This window comes from Manis pentadactyla, chromosome 8 (assembly GCF_030020395.1).
Source record: "Manis pentadactyla isolate mManPen7 chromosome 8, mManPen7.hap1, whole genome shotgun sequence".
NCBI classification, from domain to species: domain Eukaryota; kingdom Metazoa; phylum Chordata; class Mammalia; order Pholidota; family Manidae; genus Manis; species Manis pentadactyla.
The window spans coordinates 108,720,590-108,735,795 of record NC_080026.1 but is presented as its reverse complement, the minus strand read 5'-3'; the positions used below and the strand labels follow the sequence as shown (position 1 = coordinate 108,735,795).

Here is a 15,206-nt window from a genome sequence, read left to right as displayed (position 1 = left end):
TTGAGGATCCTGATTCAGCCGAGCCCACCAGGAACACAGCCCCAGAGACTGGCGTTCAGGACTTTTTATGGTCTGTTTTGCGGCTGTAGTAGCTGCCGCCTGGCCTGGGCTGCTCAGGGGAGCAGAGGGATGCCGTAACAACAAACGCGATGGGCAGGCCGAGCAATGGCGCTGCCCACACCAAGCTGTCGGGCTCCTGGGAGGGGGAGGGGAGACCTCCTCTCTGGACCCAGTTGCACCGCCCGCCGCCGCTCCGCTGGGTCGCAGTGCCATCTAGTGGCCAGCGTGCCCGCTCTCGGGGGACTCGGTGAGAGCCGCTCACGCGGAGTTGAACCGAGTGAAGGCCACGCCCACAGGGCTCCCGGTTGGAGGAGAATCCCAAGCCCCGACTTTCCCAGCCGCTGCCCCGTCTAGAGCCCGGAAGGTACAGGGAGCTGCCCTGCATGGGAATTCTGAGAACTCGTGCTCCTCATAGCACAGAGCCTGGCATGGAACCCAAGGAGGGAGAAGGTGGGGACTAACGTCAGCACTGCCCCTGTGTCCCCAAGAGATGTTCGTCAGCACATTCTTCAGCCTCTGTCAGCACCTTGAACTAGCTCTGAACTAGCAGTACAGCGGCGCTGCTGAGAGGACAGGATCTGGAGTCGGAGTGCCAAGTGCACATCCTGCCACCACCATGTCTTCCTGCCCAAGCAGCTGTGGGCAATGTACTAACCTCTCTGGGCCTGTATTCTCACCTGCAAAATGGGGATGCGGTGAGAACGAAAGGAGGGAAACAGGACATGCCCGGCACAGGGCCTGGTACACAGACAGTGCCCCAGTGCAGCAAACATCAGCAGCCCCCTCCAGAGTGATGTCAGGGCCCTCTGCTGGGCATCTCCTGGATGAAGGGAATGCCATGCTAGGCAAAACAGAGGCACAAAGCCAGCAGGCCTAGGCCCCACCCTGGAGGCATTCTCCATGTGTGCCCCAGCCTGCCCTTCAGGCACGGGCATCTTCACCCCATCCCACTGGAATCCACCTCTCTTGCCTTTGTCCCCCTTGACCCTGACTCTCCCTACACCCAACTTCCAAGCCCTCCCGAGGAACTCTTCATTTGGGCCTCCTCCTTTGTGGGAGCATCTGTCCAGGCTACAAGGTGGTGATTAAAGAAGCCTTACGAGAAATTTGGAAAGAAAATGAAGGTGGATTTATGATGTTGGGTGGGGAATTTCACTGTTGGCTGGGAGCAGTGTAGAACAAAACAGAGGGCAGATCTGATTTATAGGAAGTCATTATTGGAGGAGACAGAAATGCCTAAAGCCCAGCTGAGACCTGGCGGATCCCTACCAGCCGGCTCCAGAGAGGTGACCAGGGCCGGCAGAGTGGGGGCCATGGAGCCTCCCAAGTCCCCAGGCAGGCCTGGCCTTGCAGCAGGAGCACAGTGAGATCTGTCAGGCAGGACAGGCAAGGCTGCAGGGACAGGCTCCTTAGCCAGGGCCCAGAGCCCCCACGGAGTGCAGCCCCAGGCCTGCCAGGAAAACCCAAAACCCCAGGATACACAGGGTGTCAGATGTGTTAGATGATTGACAAGAAGGGACATCATTTTTCTTTCAAAACACAGATGTGTTATACAATACAAATGTGATCTTGGTATGCATTTTCTTCATCTATAATAAGAGATTTTAAAGAAATGTCACGTTGCCACTGGCCACTCTGGGCCTCACTGGGAGCATGAATCTCTTCTGCCGAGGACTTCAGTAAAGCATTGGAGCGTGCTGTGGGTCTAGTGCAGGCTCGGAGCTTTTGGACGGTGGTCCATTGAATGCTGGCTGTGATTGTGTGCCTCCCAAGCCTCTGTTTCCTCACCTAGAAATGGTGGGGTAAAATGAAAGGTGTAGGACACCTAGCACACAGGACAGGAGCGACAGGGAGCCAGGGGAGTGGCTCTGCCACCCCTTTACCTGCCTTCCTCATGACACGGCTTCTGCCAGCCCCCTCATCACCTGTGGGGGCGCACAGGGAGAAGTGACTTTCCCTGCACCCACCAGGTGCCTGAGGTTTGGAAACCTCCACTGGGCAGGCAAATGAGAGAGCCTGTGCTCTGCCCACCTCCCATGAGCATCCTGCCAGGACAGGGAAGGACTGGGAGTGGCAATGTCCTCGTCTGAAACCCTGTACACTGTGCACTTAGAAACAGCCCAGCACCTAGACAGCTCACAGGGGGCTCATGGGGGAAACACCAGCACCAACACAGCATTATTCTGTGTCAGAATTTTCAGGAAATTTAGGATGAGACACCCTGTTACCATGTTCTCCTTACCCACACCGTTTCTCCAACATGCGCACACACACACACACACACACACACACACCCTGCCCATCCTGCCACCCTATGTTTCCTGGTGTTTCTGCTGCTTTTCTATGAAATCTGAGATATTCTCAGCAGCCTATAGACCTTGGCATCCACCAAAATCATATTTCTATCAAGATCTCAGCATTTTAATCCCACGGGTCCAAGTTCTTTGGCCTGCGGGCTTTGCCTCAGAGCCTCCACGGTGCAGACTCCCAGTGGGCCCAGGAATCTGCTCCCAACCATACTTCTCCTGTGGTCCAGCCTGGAGGAGGCACTGAAAAGTCAAGCTGGTAGGCACCTTGGAGATCTTGTTCCCTCACCCATTTTACAGGGAAGGAGACCAAGGCCTGGAGAGCACACTTCCCAAGCTCCTGCAGCCTGAGAGTACAGACGCCAGGCCAGAACCTGGGAGCTTTTCCTTAACATGCCAAATCCCTCTGCCTTGGGATCCTCTGTCCCACAGTTTGGGGTGGCTCAGCAGCATGCCACCCCCATTCCCCACAACCTCTCTTTTCCATCCTCACCCCACCACCTCCTGCCCCCAAATGCAATCTGGTCTTTCAGCATGCCACCCCACAGTGGCCCAGATGCAGTCTGAGAGGTGGATCGCCTGCACGCAAATCTGGGCTTGTGTCTGCATCACCAGAGTGCAGGGTTAAGGGGCTCAGGGGTGCAGTTTCAGAGGGTAAGCAAGGCTGCCCCATGGGGCTCAGGCCCCATGAGCAGATCATCAGAAGGGGTACCAGGATATGGCAGAAGGAAGAGGGGGCTGTAGGGAGGCATTTCCCCCTGTGACTCCACCTCTCCTCTGGTGGGCAGAGTGAGAAGCCTTCCAGAAGGGATGGGCAGGCAGCAACATTCACACCCAACAGCAGAACAAGGAGCCCTTTGAAGCTTGAAAGTGCTGGGAAAATAAAGGGATATTATTTACCCAGCAGGAGGGAAGTAGTCCCCGCTAATGACTGTGGCTCCTGACATTTTCCAAGGTAACTTCCAAAAACCAGCTCACTTAATACTTATGACAGCCCTGAGAAGAATCTATCATCATGATCAGTCTCAAGTTATAGGTAACAGATGTCCAGAAAGGTTCAGTGCCATGCCCACGGTCACACAGTTTGTACTTTCTGATCCCCGGTCTTTCCCACCATCAGTGCTGCCTCTCCAGCCCCAACTGGGGAACTGCTTGCCCCCAAGAGGTGCTGGCCTCAAGTATAAAAGAATTAATTGATGTAAAGTGGAGTTCAATTCCCTATAGGGACATCATTCTCCAAGGCTAAATAAAGATGCTCCTAACTGCCCCCTGGTTAGCCCCATAGGTGTGCCCCGAACCTTAGGAAGGGGAGGACAGAGTGGGTGTGACAGAGGAGAAAGAAGAGCTGGGGGAGACAGAAAGGTCCAGGTAGAAGATACTTGCTGAGTAAGGGGCCTCTGCCATTGGCCAGGCAGGGAACGAGAGTCAGGCTACACTAGGATGGATGGATTTTATTGGTTTGAAGAGGACTTACATGATCGACCCAGGAGTAGAGTTTCCTCTGCAGCAACAGTGAGGGGTGCAGACACCTGGCTGCCCCTGCTTCAGACCCCGTTTGGTGCTCCATCTGGAGGCTGCTGGCGCCGATGCCCTAGAGGCTGCCCTCCCCCAACTGTCGACTCACCTACTCCCCAACTGTGCGGTGAACTTGCCAAGGAGTTGTGGGTAACATCTCTGTTATGGTCCGGTTGCCATGGCAATAAATTGTCACTAATTAGTAGTGTGGTTACCATGGCAATTTTCTAATAATTACAGGTTACAAATGGTGCAAGGCTTCAACCCAACCCAATTAGTTAATTAGAAAGATTTAGAAATTTGTTCAAGAGGGAAATAACTTGCTTTGTAGAAAATGAAGGGAATGTGTCACAGCTCAGGTGCCAGAGGCAGAGAGGAAATCAGAAAACTCCAAAACAAGGGAGGAAGGATGGAGTTGCATGGTGGCAAGTCCCTGAGCCCCACCTGGAATTTCTGGGAGCCAGGCAAGGCTGTGGGTTTGTCACCAAAGCGTGCTCCTGGGCTGGAGTCTGGCAGGGACAGCTGCCAACAGCCACTCAGGGGCTCCTCTTTGAATGAGCACAAGTGGTAGCCAGGCTATAGCCAGGCAGCCTGCCTGCTGGCTTTAGGAAAGGTATCTGAAATCCTTCGCGCCCCACCCTGTGGCTCTCCTAAGGAAAACCCATGCTGACACGCCCCTGGAGTGCTTAGTGGCTCCATTTTCATGAGGCTTGGGCTTTCCTTGAGAACTAATTATATTGCCTGGAGGAATCCACAAGGAGCAGGCCCCAGAATGTGTTAACAAGGAGTCCAGCCATAAGAGCAACAAGAGTGACAATGCCATTTGCCCCACCCTGTACCCCTGGCTGCAGACACCAGTTCTGGTAGGCAGGCTCCACTCCCACAGATGAGAGGGGCCCCATGATTTCCCCCAGGGGCATCTCTTTGAGGACATGAGGAGCCTGGGGACCCAGAGAACCTCCATCCCAAATTAGCAGTCGCTTTGTGGAAACCTCTGTCCCACCCACAGCCTGGCAGGCAGGGAGGCCTGGCTGAACATCACCCAGGTCTGAGTGCTCACTTATCTAAAAAAAAAAGAAAAATTCTTCTGCCTGCTCTGTTAACTATTCTTACTGCACTGAACAGCCCTGTAGAACTGTACTTTTCAAGCCACCTTGTGCACATAAAGCAAGGGACCTATTTGATGGCAGGTTCTCCTTGAGTAGGGGCCTGAGATTCTGCATTTCTAACAAGCTCCCAGCTGACACCACTGCAGCAGGTCCCCAGACCCAACGCTGGAGGATCGTGGCTGTAGGATTCACAATGACCTCTCATGTATCTCACCTCACTTGATCCTCTTAAAAACCCTGAAATAGGAAAAGCAGGTCATCTATCCCCATATGAGGAAGCTGAGCCTAAAAGGGTAACATAAATTGCCCAAGATCATGCAGCTGCTAAAAAGCCAAGCTGGAGACTAGAATCCATGTCCTGGTCCTGCTTGGGCAGTTTTCTGCACAGAATTTCCACTGTTGAGGGTGTGGCCCTCAGGGCTGGATTTGAAACCCACTGATTGGGGTGGTTTGTTCAAGACATCTTCGGATTGGCCTTGTTGACTTGGGCAGCTCAAATTTGATCTTGGAGACCTCAAATCCTAATATATAGAGCTGGCTTGATTTCTTTCTCTTTTTTTTAAATATATACTTCATTGGATTTTTTTCCTTTCAAACTACAGAAGTAATTCCTTGTTGCAACAAGCCAAAAAAAAAAAAAAGACGTTTTTTTAAAAGGCCACCTAAAATCTCCCCTTCCATCCCCAAATCCAACCCCATTAGGTAGGCTGGGCTAACAGTGGCCTTTCCTACTTTCCCCCAAACTCAAGAACAAGCTTGCACAAACATGTTTAGAATTATCATGTTTTTTTTCCTATTTTAGAAAATAAAAGTAAGATCTAGAATACCATTACTTGGGGAATTGCTTTTTCATTTAACAATGTGTCCTCCAAGTTAATACATATGGATCTTCACGGTCTTTTTAGTGGCGGCAGAACGGTCCATCACACGGATGGGCCATAGCCCTTTCAACCAGTCACTGCTGATGGGCATGCACATTGTTCCCAATTGTTTACTACGTCAAAGCACAGTAAGTGGCTTTGTACCTATAGCTGGAACTTATTTCTATAGGTTCTTAGAACAGGAACACACCCAGTGTCTTGACCAGTAGAGAAGGGATTGTCATGGAAATCTGTGACTGATAAAAATGCTGCAGGCAGAGCTGTTTTTAGGATTGTCATCCAGTCGCCAAAGGGAAGGGAAGGCAAGGCTCCATCTGGGGGCCTCTGTGCTCCTTGGGTCGTGGGGTCATTCCCTTGGTGCTAAGTGATCTGTCTTGCTCCTCACGTCATCATCAGCGCAGTCGCCCTCACACAGGTGTGTGGGGCTCCAAGCCCAGATCTGGGCTCAGGGAAGCACCCAGAGAGCCAGACACCATCCCTTCCCCCTGCTGCTTTCTGAGGCACCTCCGTGGCAGCTTCTCACAGGCCCCAGAGGCAGCCCCGCGCTCCCCACAGGCATGGGGCTTTGCTTCTGCCACTTACTGTGGGCCCTCCTCCTCTCCTAGGGGGCCGGGGTGTCAGCGTAGGCCCCATCCTCAGCAGTAGTGCCTCGGATATCTTCTGTGACAACGAAAATGGGCCCAACTTCCTCTTCCACAACCAGGGTGACGGCACCTTCGTGGACGCCGCAGCCGGAGCTGGTGAGTGCAGCCCCCACCCTCTGTCGCTCAGCCCCCAGGCTCCAGTATGACCCCACAGGCCTCAGGGAGAACGTGAGTCATCATCTGCACCACACAGGGCAACACTGCTTTTTGCCTCCAATTCCACCTGCCCTGTGGCTCAGGCCATAGGAGATGTCTGCTGTTGTGGAGCAGAGCCTGCCTGGAACCCCTGACCATTATCCATTTTCCAGCAACTGGAATTGGCCCATGTTCTTCTGAGCCCTGCTTGAGTCTCCCAGCATCAATTTCCCTTCCAAGCAGCCTCTCCATTTCCCCTCACCACATTTATCTTAAACATTCAGTTCAATCCAATAACCATTTATTGAGCCCCAGCTAAGTGCCTGCCTGGTGCTAAGAGCTGGAGATGCTGACCTGAATAAGGCTAAGACCACCCTACCCCCAACCCCACACACAAAAGGCACTGACATTCTAGAAGGGGAAACAGACAAATAAACAAATAGCTATGAATAAGAAGCAGAATAAAATCCACACAAAATAGCTCTCCAAGCTGCAAGCTCTGCTCCCCTTCCTCCCTTTATGCTCATCCCTCATCTGCCGCAGGGCCTTTGCACCTACTTTTCTCTCTACCTAATGTGCCTTCTCCTCCTCTATCTGCAGAACTTCTATTTATCCTTCAATGCTCAGCTCTCTTGCTACCTGGAAAGCCTCTTCTGCCCTCTCTGCACCTTCTGGCAGAGACTGGCCCTCCCTCCTCTGCCTTCCCACTGTCCTTCCATCTCCCTCTCACTCAGCCTATGAGTTGCTATGGTAATCTGTCCAGAAGGACTAGGCATTGTACTATTCACTCCTGACACAGTGCTTATAATGCAGTGATCACCTAGTAAATTTTGCTGAATGGACACTTAATATAAGTTTGCAGATGTAATCAGCCTGCCATTCAGCCACTTCTCCCCACCCAGAACCTTCCCAACACCAGTGAATGGAATGATTTTACCACCTCCTTGGCAGCATAGGAACTAGCTCTGGTCTCCAGAAGGAGAGGTAAGTGGGGGTGTAGACACATAGATCGAAGGTCCTATAAGCTCCAGCTCGTGCTGACAGCTAGCATCAAACCCCTGAGTGTATGCCAACCCACTCTCTGTGACTTAACAAGTACTGACTTCCCTGCTCTCTGCTCAGGAGTTCCCATTTTGAACACCCTCCCCCAGCTTGTAGCTTCTCAGCTCCCCTTCTTACCCTTCCCTCTTCTTCCCAGGCAAAGCTCCCCTTTGGGGAGTTGTGGACAGCTCCCCTGGCCTGTCCTCCCACCCGGCTCATTCCTCTTGGTGCTATATTCTCAGGCAGCAAATTTTCTCACTGCTGAACAATCATAAAATGGAGGGGAGGTGCCGGTGGAAAAAACCTAGAGGATTTGATAAGGTGTTAAAGAGATGGAAGCAGAGGTGCGCGAACAAGTTGGAGTGGGAGAAGGTATCAGGAGAAAGGAAAGGTGCGAGGCCCATAATTGAAAGTCAGAATGATTGCAGGGGTTTAACAAGGCATGTCAAGAGGGCATTCATCACCCAAACAGATGCTGCTGTAAAATGCAGCTTGGCACCGATTTGTCCTGTGAAAGGGAACCAGCTTCTCGTCAAGGTGCCTCGTAGATAGGAGAGAAATGGGCCAACACAGAAGGCCACTGATATTAGGGCTGGGAGTTTTGCAGAGAATTAATGGGGTATTAATCATAGAGGTTGGAGGCTACCCCCATTCTTTTATAAACCTTCTTTCTCCAATCTGGGTCTTACTGCCTCCTCTCCCTCCAACTTCTACCCATCTGTCCTCCAAGAGGATGCTCAGCCTCCAAGGTTGGGGGGTGAGGGCGTAGCTCCACCCCTGCCGTCTCCTTGCTCCCATCCTCAGGGTCTCTAAGTCTGTAGCTGGCAAGAGTTCTCTGTGCTCTGGGATCTGTAATCCCCACCCCCCACTATATTGTCCTATCACCTGCCATCTCTGGGGACCTGATGACCATGGCAGTTTGTCCTCTGAAAGAGTCAACGTGACTATTTGAAGCCAGCATCCACCTCAGGTTTGTGCTTAGCCTGAGGGAACATGTTTGCCTTGGGCAGCTAGGAAGTCAGGCCATCTCTCTGGGCAAAGCTACCCTCTGAGGATCAGCTCAGCCCCACTGAACACTGACAGATGCAGGGACAGAGTAAGCAGGTGACTCTGGGCACATAAGCTTCCCTTCCCAGATCTCACAAGGCACACTGTGGATTTCTCTGTCATGGTGCAGTATTTCCTCTGCTGTCAGTTATGTCCCCAGTTGCCTTCTGTCAAATTATTTATGTCTCTTCATTCATTCAGCAAGTATTTGCTGAAAACTACCAGGTCACCACAGGCACTGAGAGAGATGCTCTGTGAACACAGGTGACCAGAAAGGTAGTCCCTGATGTCCTGGAGCACAGGGCCTCATGGGAAAGCCAGGCTCTAAGCAAGTAAACCACAGAGGAGCATAATTACCTCTGACCGGCACAACGGAGGAGGGGAATGGAAGGTTGTCAAGGCCAATAACAGGGTGGTCTGGAGGCTGTCCTCATGGAAGTTGTCAGGAAAGGCTCCCCTCCGGGGGTAGTTTGTAGCTAAGAGCAAAAGAAAACCAGGAGCCAGGAAACCAAAAGGGGAGGAGGAGCATCCCAGGGGAGAGACCAGCTAGAGCGCAGGGCCAGAAGCTGGATGGAGCTTGGCTCATTGAGGAATGAAAGGAACATGGGGTGGCCACAGCCTATGAGTAAGGGGGAAGTGGTACCAGACAAAGACCAGATAAGGCTGGCAGGAGCCTTGTGCTCCCCAGGCAGGAATTTGAACTCGATCCAGGAGTACTGGGGAGCCACTGAGAGGTTTAAGAAAAGAGTGGTGATCAATTTAATGTACTCTAGTGGTGGAGTCAGGGCGCTAGAGAGGCCTTTCATCCTCCAGACCTTGCACCTGCCTCCTTCCCCCAACCCATGCTACCCCAACACTGAGCGGAAATAGTGTGCTGGCTGGGCAGATGCACACTGAAGACAAGTCTCCAGTTCCTGCTGCAACCAGGTGGCCGCCCCACTTCCCACCCCTCTTCTGAGACGTCTCCCCGCCTGCCCCAGTTGGACAGGGACAGCGCAATGGGCGCCCTCCCTTGTTGCTCTCCCCAGAGCTCTGACAGGTGAGTGTTCATGGAACCCGCGGGGGATCTGCCCTGAGGGGTCCTGCCCTTTCTCCCCAGGTGTGGATGACCCCCACCAGCATGGGCGAGGTGTTGCCCTGGCTGACTTCAACCGTGATGGCAAAGTAGACATTGTCTATGGCAACTGGAATGGCCCCCACCGCCTCTATCTGCAGATGAGCGCCCATGGGAAGGTCCGCTTTCGGGTAAGAAGGGGACACTCTCCCTCCCTCCCTTCCACCACCCAGCACTGGGAGTGGCCCCAGCATGTCCTGGGGATGCCGCCCTGCCAGACTGGGAAGGGTCCTAAGGCCCTGCAGAGCCTGGGGGCAAAGGTGCCCTAAAGAAGGTGGCCTCTGGGGGATGAGATGGGCTCCAGGCTGGGCTGCTGTAATGTTTCTACCGACAGATGCAGGGCAGAGTAAGCAGGTGACTCTGGGCACATAAGCTTCCCTTCCCAGATCTCACAAGGCACACTGTGGATTTCTCTGTCATGGTGCAGTATTTCCTCTGCTGTCAGTTATGTCCCCAGTTGCCTTCTGTCAAATTATTTATGTCTCTTCATTCATTCAGCAAGTATTTGCTGAAAACTACCAGGTCACCACAGGCACTGAGAGAGATGCTCTGTGAACACAGGTGACCAGAAAGGGACAGAGAGAGCCACTGGCAGAGGAAGAACAGCAGGCTCCAAGGTGGGTGGGAACAGGGCAGAGGAAGCCCTCTGACGTGGACCTCAATCTCTGGTTCAGGGGTGTTTGTCTAGGTGGCTCTTAGAAAACCTCATCTACAGTCCCGGTCTGAGCTTTTCAAATTGAGGTTCAGGCCAAGGGTGCCAGTGCAGGAGAGGGATAAGGTTGGGGCCACAGAGCTCCCAATAACTGTCCCCTAAGGACAAATGCCAGATGGTAGGCAAAGGGACCCCAAACTCCTCCCTGTGTCCCCTCCCTGAGCTGGCAATAAACTGTGATACCAAGAATCTGTCAAAGGGGCTGTTTGCTGACAGTAATAGAGGTGCCTCAGCTTGAGTTTGTGGCTTTCTCAGGGAGGGCTATGGAGGGCATGGGGTGGTTGAAGCCAATCTCAGGGAGTCAGGATTATTCTGGAAGTACCTAGATCTTACCAAAAATCCCTGCAGGAGTGAGAAGGTTCCAGCATTTCTCTGAGGCTTGATGGTCCCAGGGGAGTCTCCAGGGACCTTATGTCTGGGTGACTGCCACAGGCTCCCTCCCCAGTGGGCAGCCACTGGCGGTACTCAAGCCTAGTCGCTCTCTCCTTGCAGAAGCTTGAGACCCAGACCCAGGCTCTCTGGGAAGGGAGGAGGTATTTCCTGGGCTCAGGCAGTTGGTCCTGGGATCCTGGATGATTTTTATCTTCATTCAGTCTTTTATTGTAACCCAGGTTCTCAATTGGGTGATTCTTCCCACCCCAGGACATTTGACAATAACTGGGACAAATGGAATAGCGAGTGTTTCTGGCATCTAGTGGGTAGAATGCTGCTAAATGCTATACAGTGCACAGGACAGCCCCACAGCAAAGAATGAGCCAGTCCCAAAAGGCGATGCGCTGTGGTTGAGGAACCCTACTAGCCCTTTGTATGGCCCCTTCCCAGAGCTCACGGGAGCAACAATAATAGTAATAGACACCCCATTTGTCAGGTGCCTTCCATGTGCCAGGAACTGTGCTAAGCGCTTTACATACATTATCTCAGAAGCCCAGGCGTCCAGTGGGGCGACCCCAAGAGGGCTATGTAGGTTTCCATTTTTATAGGATCAATAGAATAATAACGAGTTAGAGATCCTGAGGTCTCTTTGTTCTCCAGCTCTTAAGGCCCTGTTCAGCCCACCCTGGCCAGCTGGCCAAGCTCTTAATCAGACTCCTAACTGCCCTGATGGGGACAGTCACCTCCTCGGCCTCCCCAGAACAGGCACTTTGCCAGCTGTCCCAGGCTGGCTCATTCCTGCAGCCAACAGAGAAGGTCTGTAGCAAGAGGCAGAGGGGCAATAGGCTCAAACACTACTGTGCCCTTCCCAGCCCTCGCCACGTGGGCCTGCGATTCAGACAGGCTGCCAGGATCTTTAAGGGACAAAACCATCTATAAAGGATATTCTGCTCAGAAATGAAAGGTTCTTCTTCTGTTTCAAAAGCAAGTCCCACACCTGGGACCCTTTGCCAGATCCACCAAGGCCCTGTCAGCACTTTGGGGTCCAAGCTGGGCTTTTCTGAATCTGGGGTCTCCCCATGAGTCCTGGAGAGATATGCCTGACACTATAGCTCCCCAAAGCAAATATCTCAGAAAAAATCAAAAGGCTCCCAGAAAACAACATAAGACAGTAGAGGCAGCAAAAACACAGCTAACAGCCACCTGTGCCACCTTCCGGGAGGCTGATCACAGGGGCAAGGCTAGGACAGATTGCCAGTGATCTGTCATGCCCACTCTGTGCCAAGAAATTCACATGCCGTCCTCACAAGCTGGGCCGTTACTACTATCCCCAAGTTACTGATGAGGAAAGTGAGATCTGAGGGGTTAGCTAACTTGCCTGAGATCACACAGCTAGTCAGCAGAGAAGCCTGGATTCAAATGCACAGCACTCCCCAGTGTCCGCCAGGTTCTGCCTCACTGCGGAGGAGGAAAGGCATGGCACCTGGAGCAGAAGCCCTGGCTACAGCCCCACTCACTGGCTGTGCCTATGGGCAATTCCCCTCCTCGCCAGGACCAGTTACCTCACCTGTAAAATGGGAATGCTAATACCTGCCCTGCTTCAGGTGACTGATGGGAGGGCTAAGTGTGATCCTGACTAGGGAACAGCAAGGTGCTTCACTGGTGGTGGACTGTTCCTCTTACCTCCTTGTTCATTTCCAAGCAGCCTGAGGTGCATGTGGTCCTACATACAGCCACCCCACATCCCTTCCTGGGGAGGTAAGAGAGGAAGTGTTTGGACAGCTGTCTTTTACCTTGGATCGCACCTACACAAACACACCCAGTGGGGGAGTAGGCCTTTGGCCCGCTACCACTGTCCCATGCATCTGTCCACTGACCTGAAGCCCTGTCTCCTCCCAGGACATCGCCTCACCCAAGTTTTCCATGCCCTCTCCTGTCCGCACAGTCATCGCTGCCGACTTTGACAATGATCAGGAGCTGGAAATCTTCTTCAACAACTTCGCCCACCGCAGCTCCTCTGCCAACCGCCTCTTCCGGTAGACGCTTCAGCCTGGCCCTTGGCTGCTCACCTTTGGCAACCGGGAGTCCGAGTGCAGAGTGTAGGACTCAGAAGGGGAGTTCCAAGGGCTAAGGTGGAGAAAGGTGCCCCTGATGAAGTAGAGAGAAGGGAAGGACAAGGTTTGAGTAAGAGGCTGCAGGGATGGAGGGCAAATTCCTGGGCAGGAAGCTGGTCTCCTGCTGCTGGAGGGGGGAATGGGCCACACTGTGCCTGGAAGCTAGGCTCTACAGCAGAGAGATCCACACTACAACAAAAGGGGTTACAGAGTCAAATCTGTTTGGGTACACCAGGGTTAACCAAAGGCAGGCAGGTTTATTGACTGCAGGACTTCTCAGAGCCTTCAACATGACATGAGAGCTTTTACTTTCCAAAAGGTGGATATTGTATTCCAAATATATCTGATCACAGGACACTGTCTTCCAAGATTTTTCTCTTGGGATTGGTACTCTGCAAAACATCCTTTGCAAAATCCTGGCTGGGACAATTAATGGTAGATGAGGAAAAAGGGAGCTGCGGAATGGAAGGAATCTGCAAGCATCCAAGCATGGCATCTAGGGAGGAAGGGTTAGACTTTCTATGGCAACGCATCTCTAAGAGGGGAGACCTTGGGCATCACAATCACCTGGATTGCTATTTAAAGTACAGAATCCCAGGCCCCACCTGGATCTCCTGCGTCAGAATCTCAGGGTGGGGCCCAGGAATCTGTACATTTAACAAGTGCCCCAGGCATCATGTGATCCTCATGGCACTAAAGTTTGAGAACTGCTGTTTGGGAACAAACCTCAGGACCCAGGTGGCCTGAGACAGCCCTGTTCCTGGCCTAAAACATGCTAAGTGGGCTCAGGACCAAGTAGGGAGGGGAGGGTGGGCTCAGGGCCTTGGGTTCAGGAAAAGGGCCAGATTGGCTGCTTGGCTCCCCAAAGCCCCCACTGCCTCCCCCAGGAGGCCCCAGCTACCAATAAAAGGCGAGAGCTGTGACTAAGTGTGTTTTAAAATATAATTATTAACAAAGCATCAATCCTGACTGAATGTAATCACCCCCCAAAGGCACCAGATTTACTAATTAGGTGCCTTGCAAAAAGCTTATTCACAACTTCCAGATTAATTGCAGAAGATCAATTGCTCGTTAACAGAGACACTGCTTTCCTTCTCTGGCTAATAAAGTGTCACTTGCCAGGGCCCCTGACACCAAGGGTTCTAGTGCTCTTGTCTCAGTGGCCCAAGAAACCAAGCACCCCCCTGTCTGCCTGCCTGCCCAGCCTCTCTCAAACCTCCCAGCCTCCCTTTGGCTGGCCCAGGGCTGTCGTGGACTAGTCGCCCTGTGGTTTAATGTGTTCACTTCCACATAGCAGCAATGGAAGCCACTTCCCAGATATGTGGCTGTGCCCCAAGTCCCCATGGCAGATGGCTGGGCCCTGAGCACACAGTGGAGGGCGTGAGGGGCTCCAGCTGGGGCTGCCACTCAGCTGGTGACTCTGGAAGTTCAACCCCTACCTGTCCCTGTCACTGAATGGAATGCAGTGGGCTCTTTGTAGGAGGCACTGGGGCCTCAGCGTCAGTGTGCCTGAGCCTGCAAGGCCTTCAGTGATGTGTAGGCAACCAGGGAATTCATCGCCCAAACTGGATGCTTAATGAGAGTGTAATTAATAATGGCAGACAACAGGCATAAACAGGCTCTCCCAGCTGGGGTGCGTCTGGTCACACCACTGATACGCTGAAACATGCCTCTGATGCATTCTTATCTCCCTACCCCAACACCATTCCGGGTTTCTATCCAGGGGTTTCCTGCTCCTCCAGAAACGATCCCTGCATCTAGTCCCGCAGAGCAAGCTTGAAAATGCAAATTCAGCCACAGCTCTCTTCCACCTTTTAGAAGGACCCATCGCCCTGTCTTTGATACATCCCACACTGCCTGGCTTTGTCCCCAACCTGGCCACTCCACTTCTCTGTTTACAACTAAGCACCAGACACCCCCAGCTTCTTTCAGTTCTGGACTGTACCAGGCCTGGCCCCTCGTGCTCCCATGCTTGCCCCTCACCCCTCCCTCTTCCTCAGAGGGACACATGCTCACATAACCTTCTAGTCTCAGTTGGCCTGATTACCCAAATATGGGTGAGCTTGCCCAGCTCCACATGCCCCTAGTCCCCACTCTCCCATCGGCCTTCATGAGAAGGAATCTCTGCATGACATTCCCTGCCACCATGGACCCTG

The 15,206-nt window shown here is 52.8% G+C and overlaps 1 protein-coding gene across 5 annotated transcripts in view; it reads left to right on the top strand.

Moving 5' to 3' along the window:
- The window catches only part of CRTAC1 (cartilage acidic protein 1), a 155,885-nt gene that overhangs the window by 111,368 nt on the left and 29,311 nt on the right, over positions 1 to 15,206 (top strand). For 4 of the 5 annotated variants that reach the window (XM_036886496.2, XM_036886492.2, XM_036886491.2 and 1 more), the window contains 3 exons: positions 6,477 to 6,611; positions 9,838 to 9,983; positions 12,836 to 12,972. In XM_036886496.2, coding sequence (XP_036742391.2) covers positions 6,477 to 6,611; positions 9,838 to 9,983; positions 12,836 to 12,972 — 418 coding nt within the window. The remainder of the gene's footprint in view (positions 1 to 6,476; positions 6,612 to 9,837; positions 9,984 to 12,835; positions 12,973 to 15,206) is intronic. The other variant, XM_036886494.2, reaches the window with a different exon arrangement.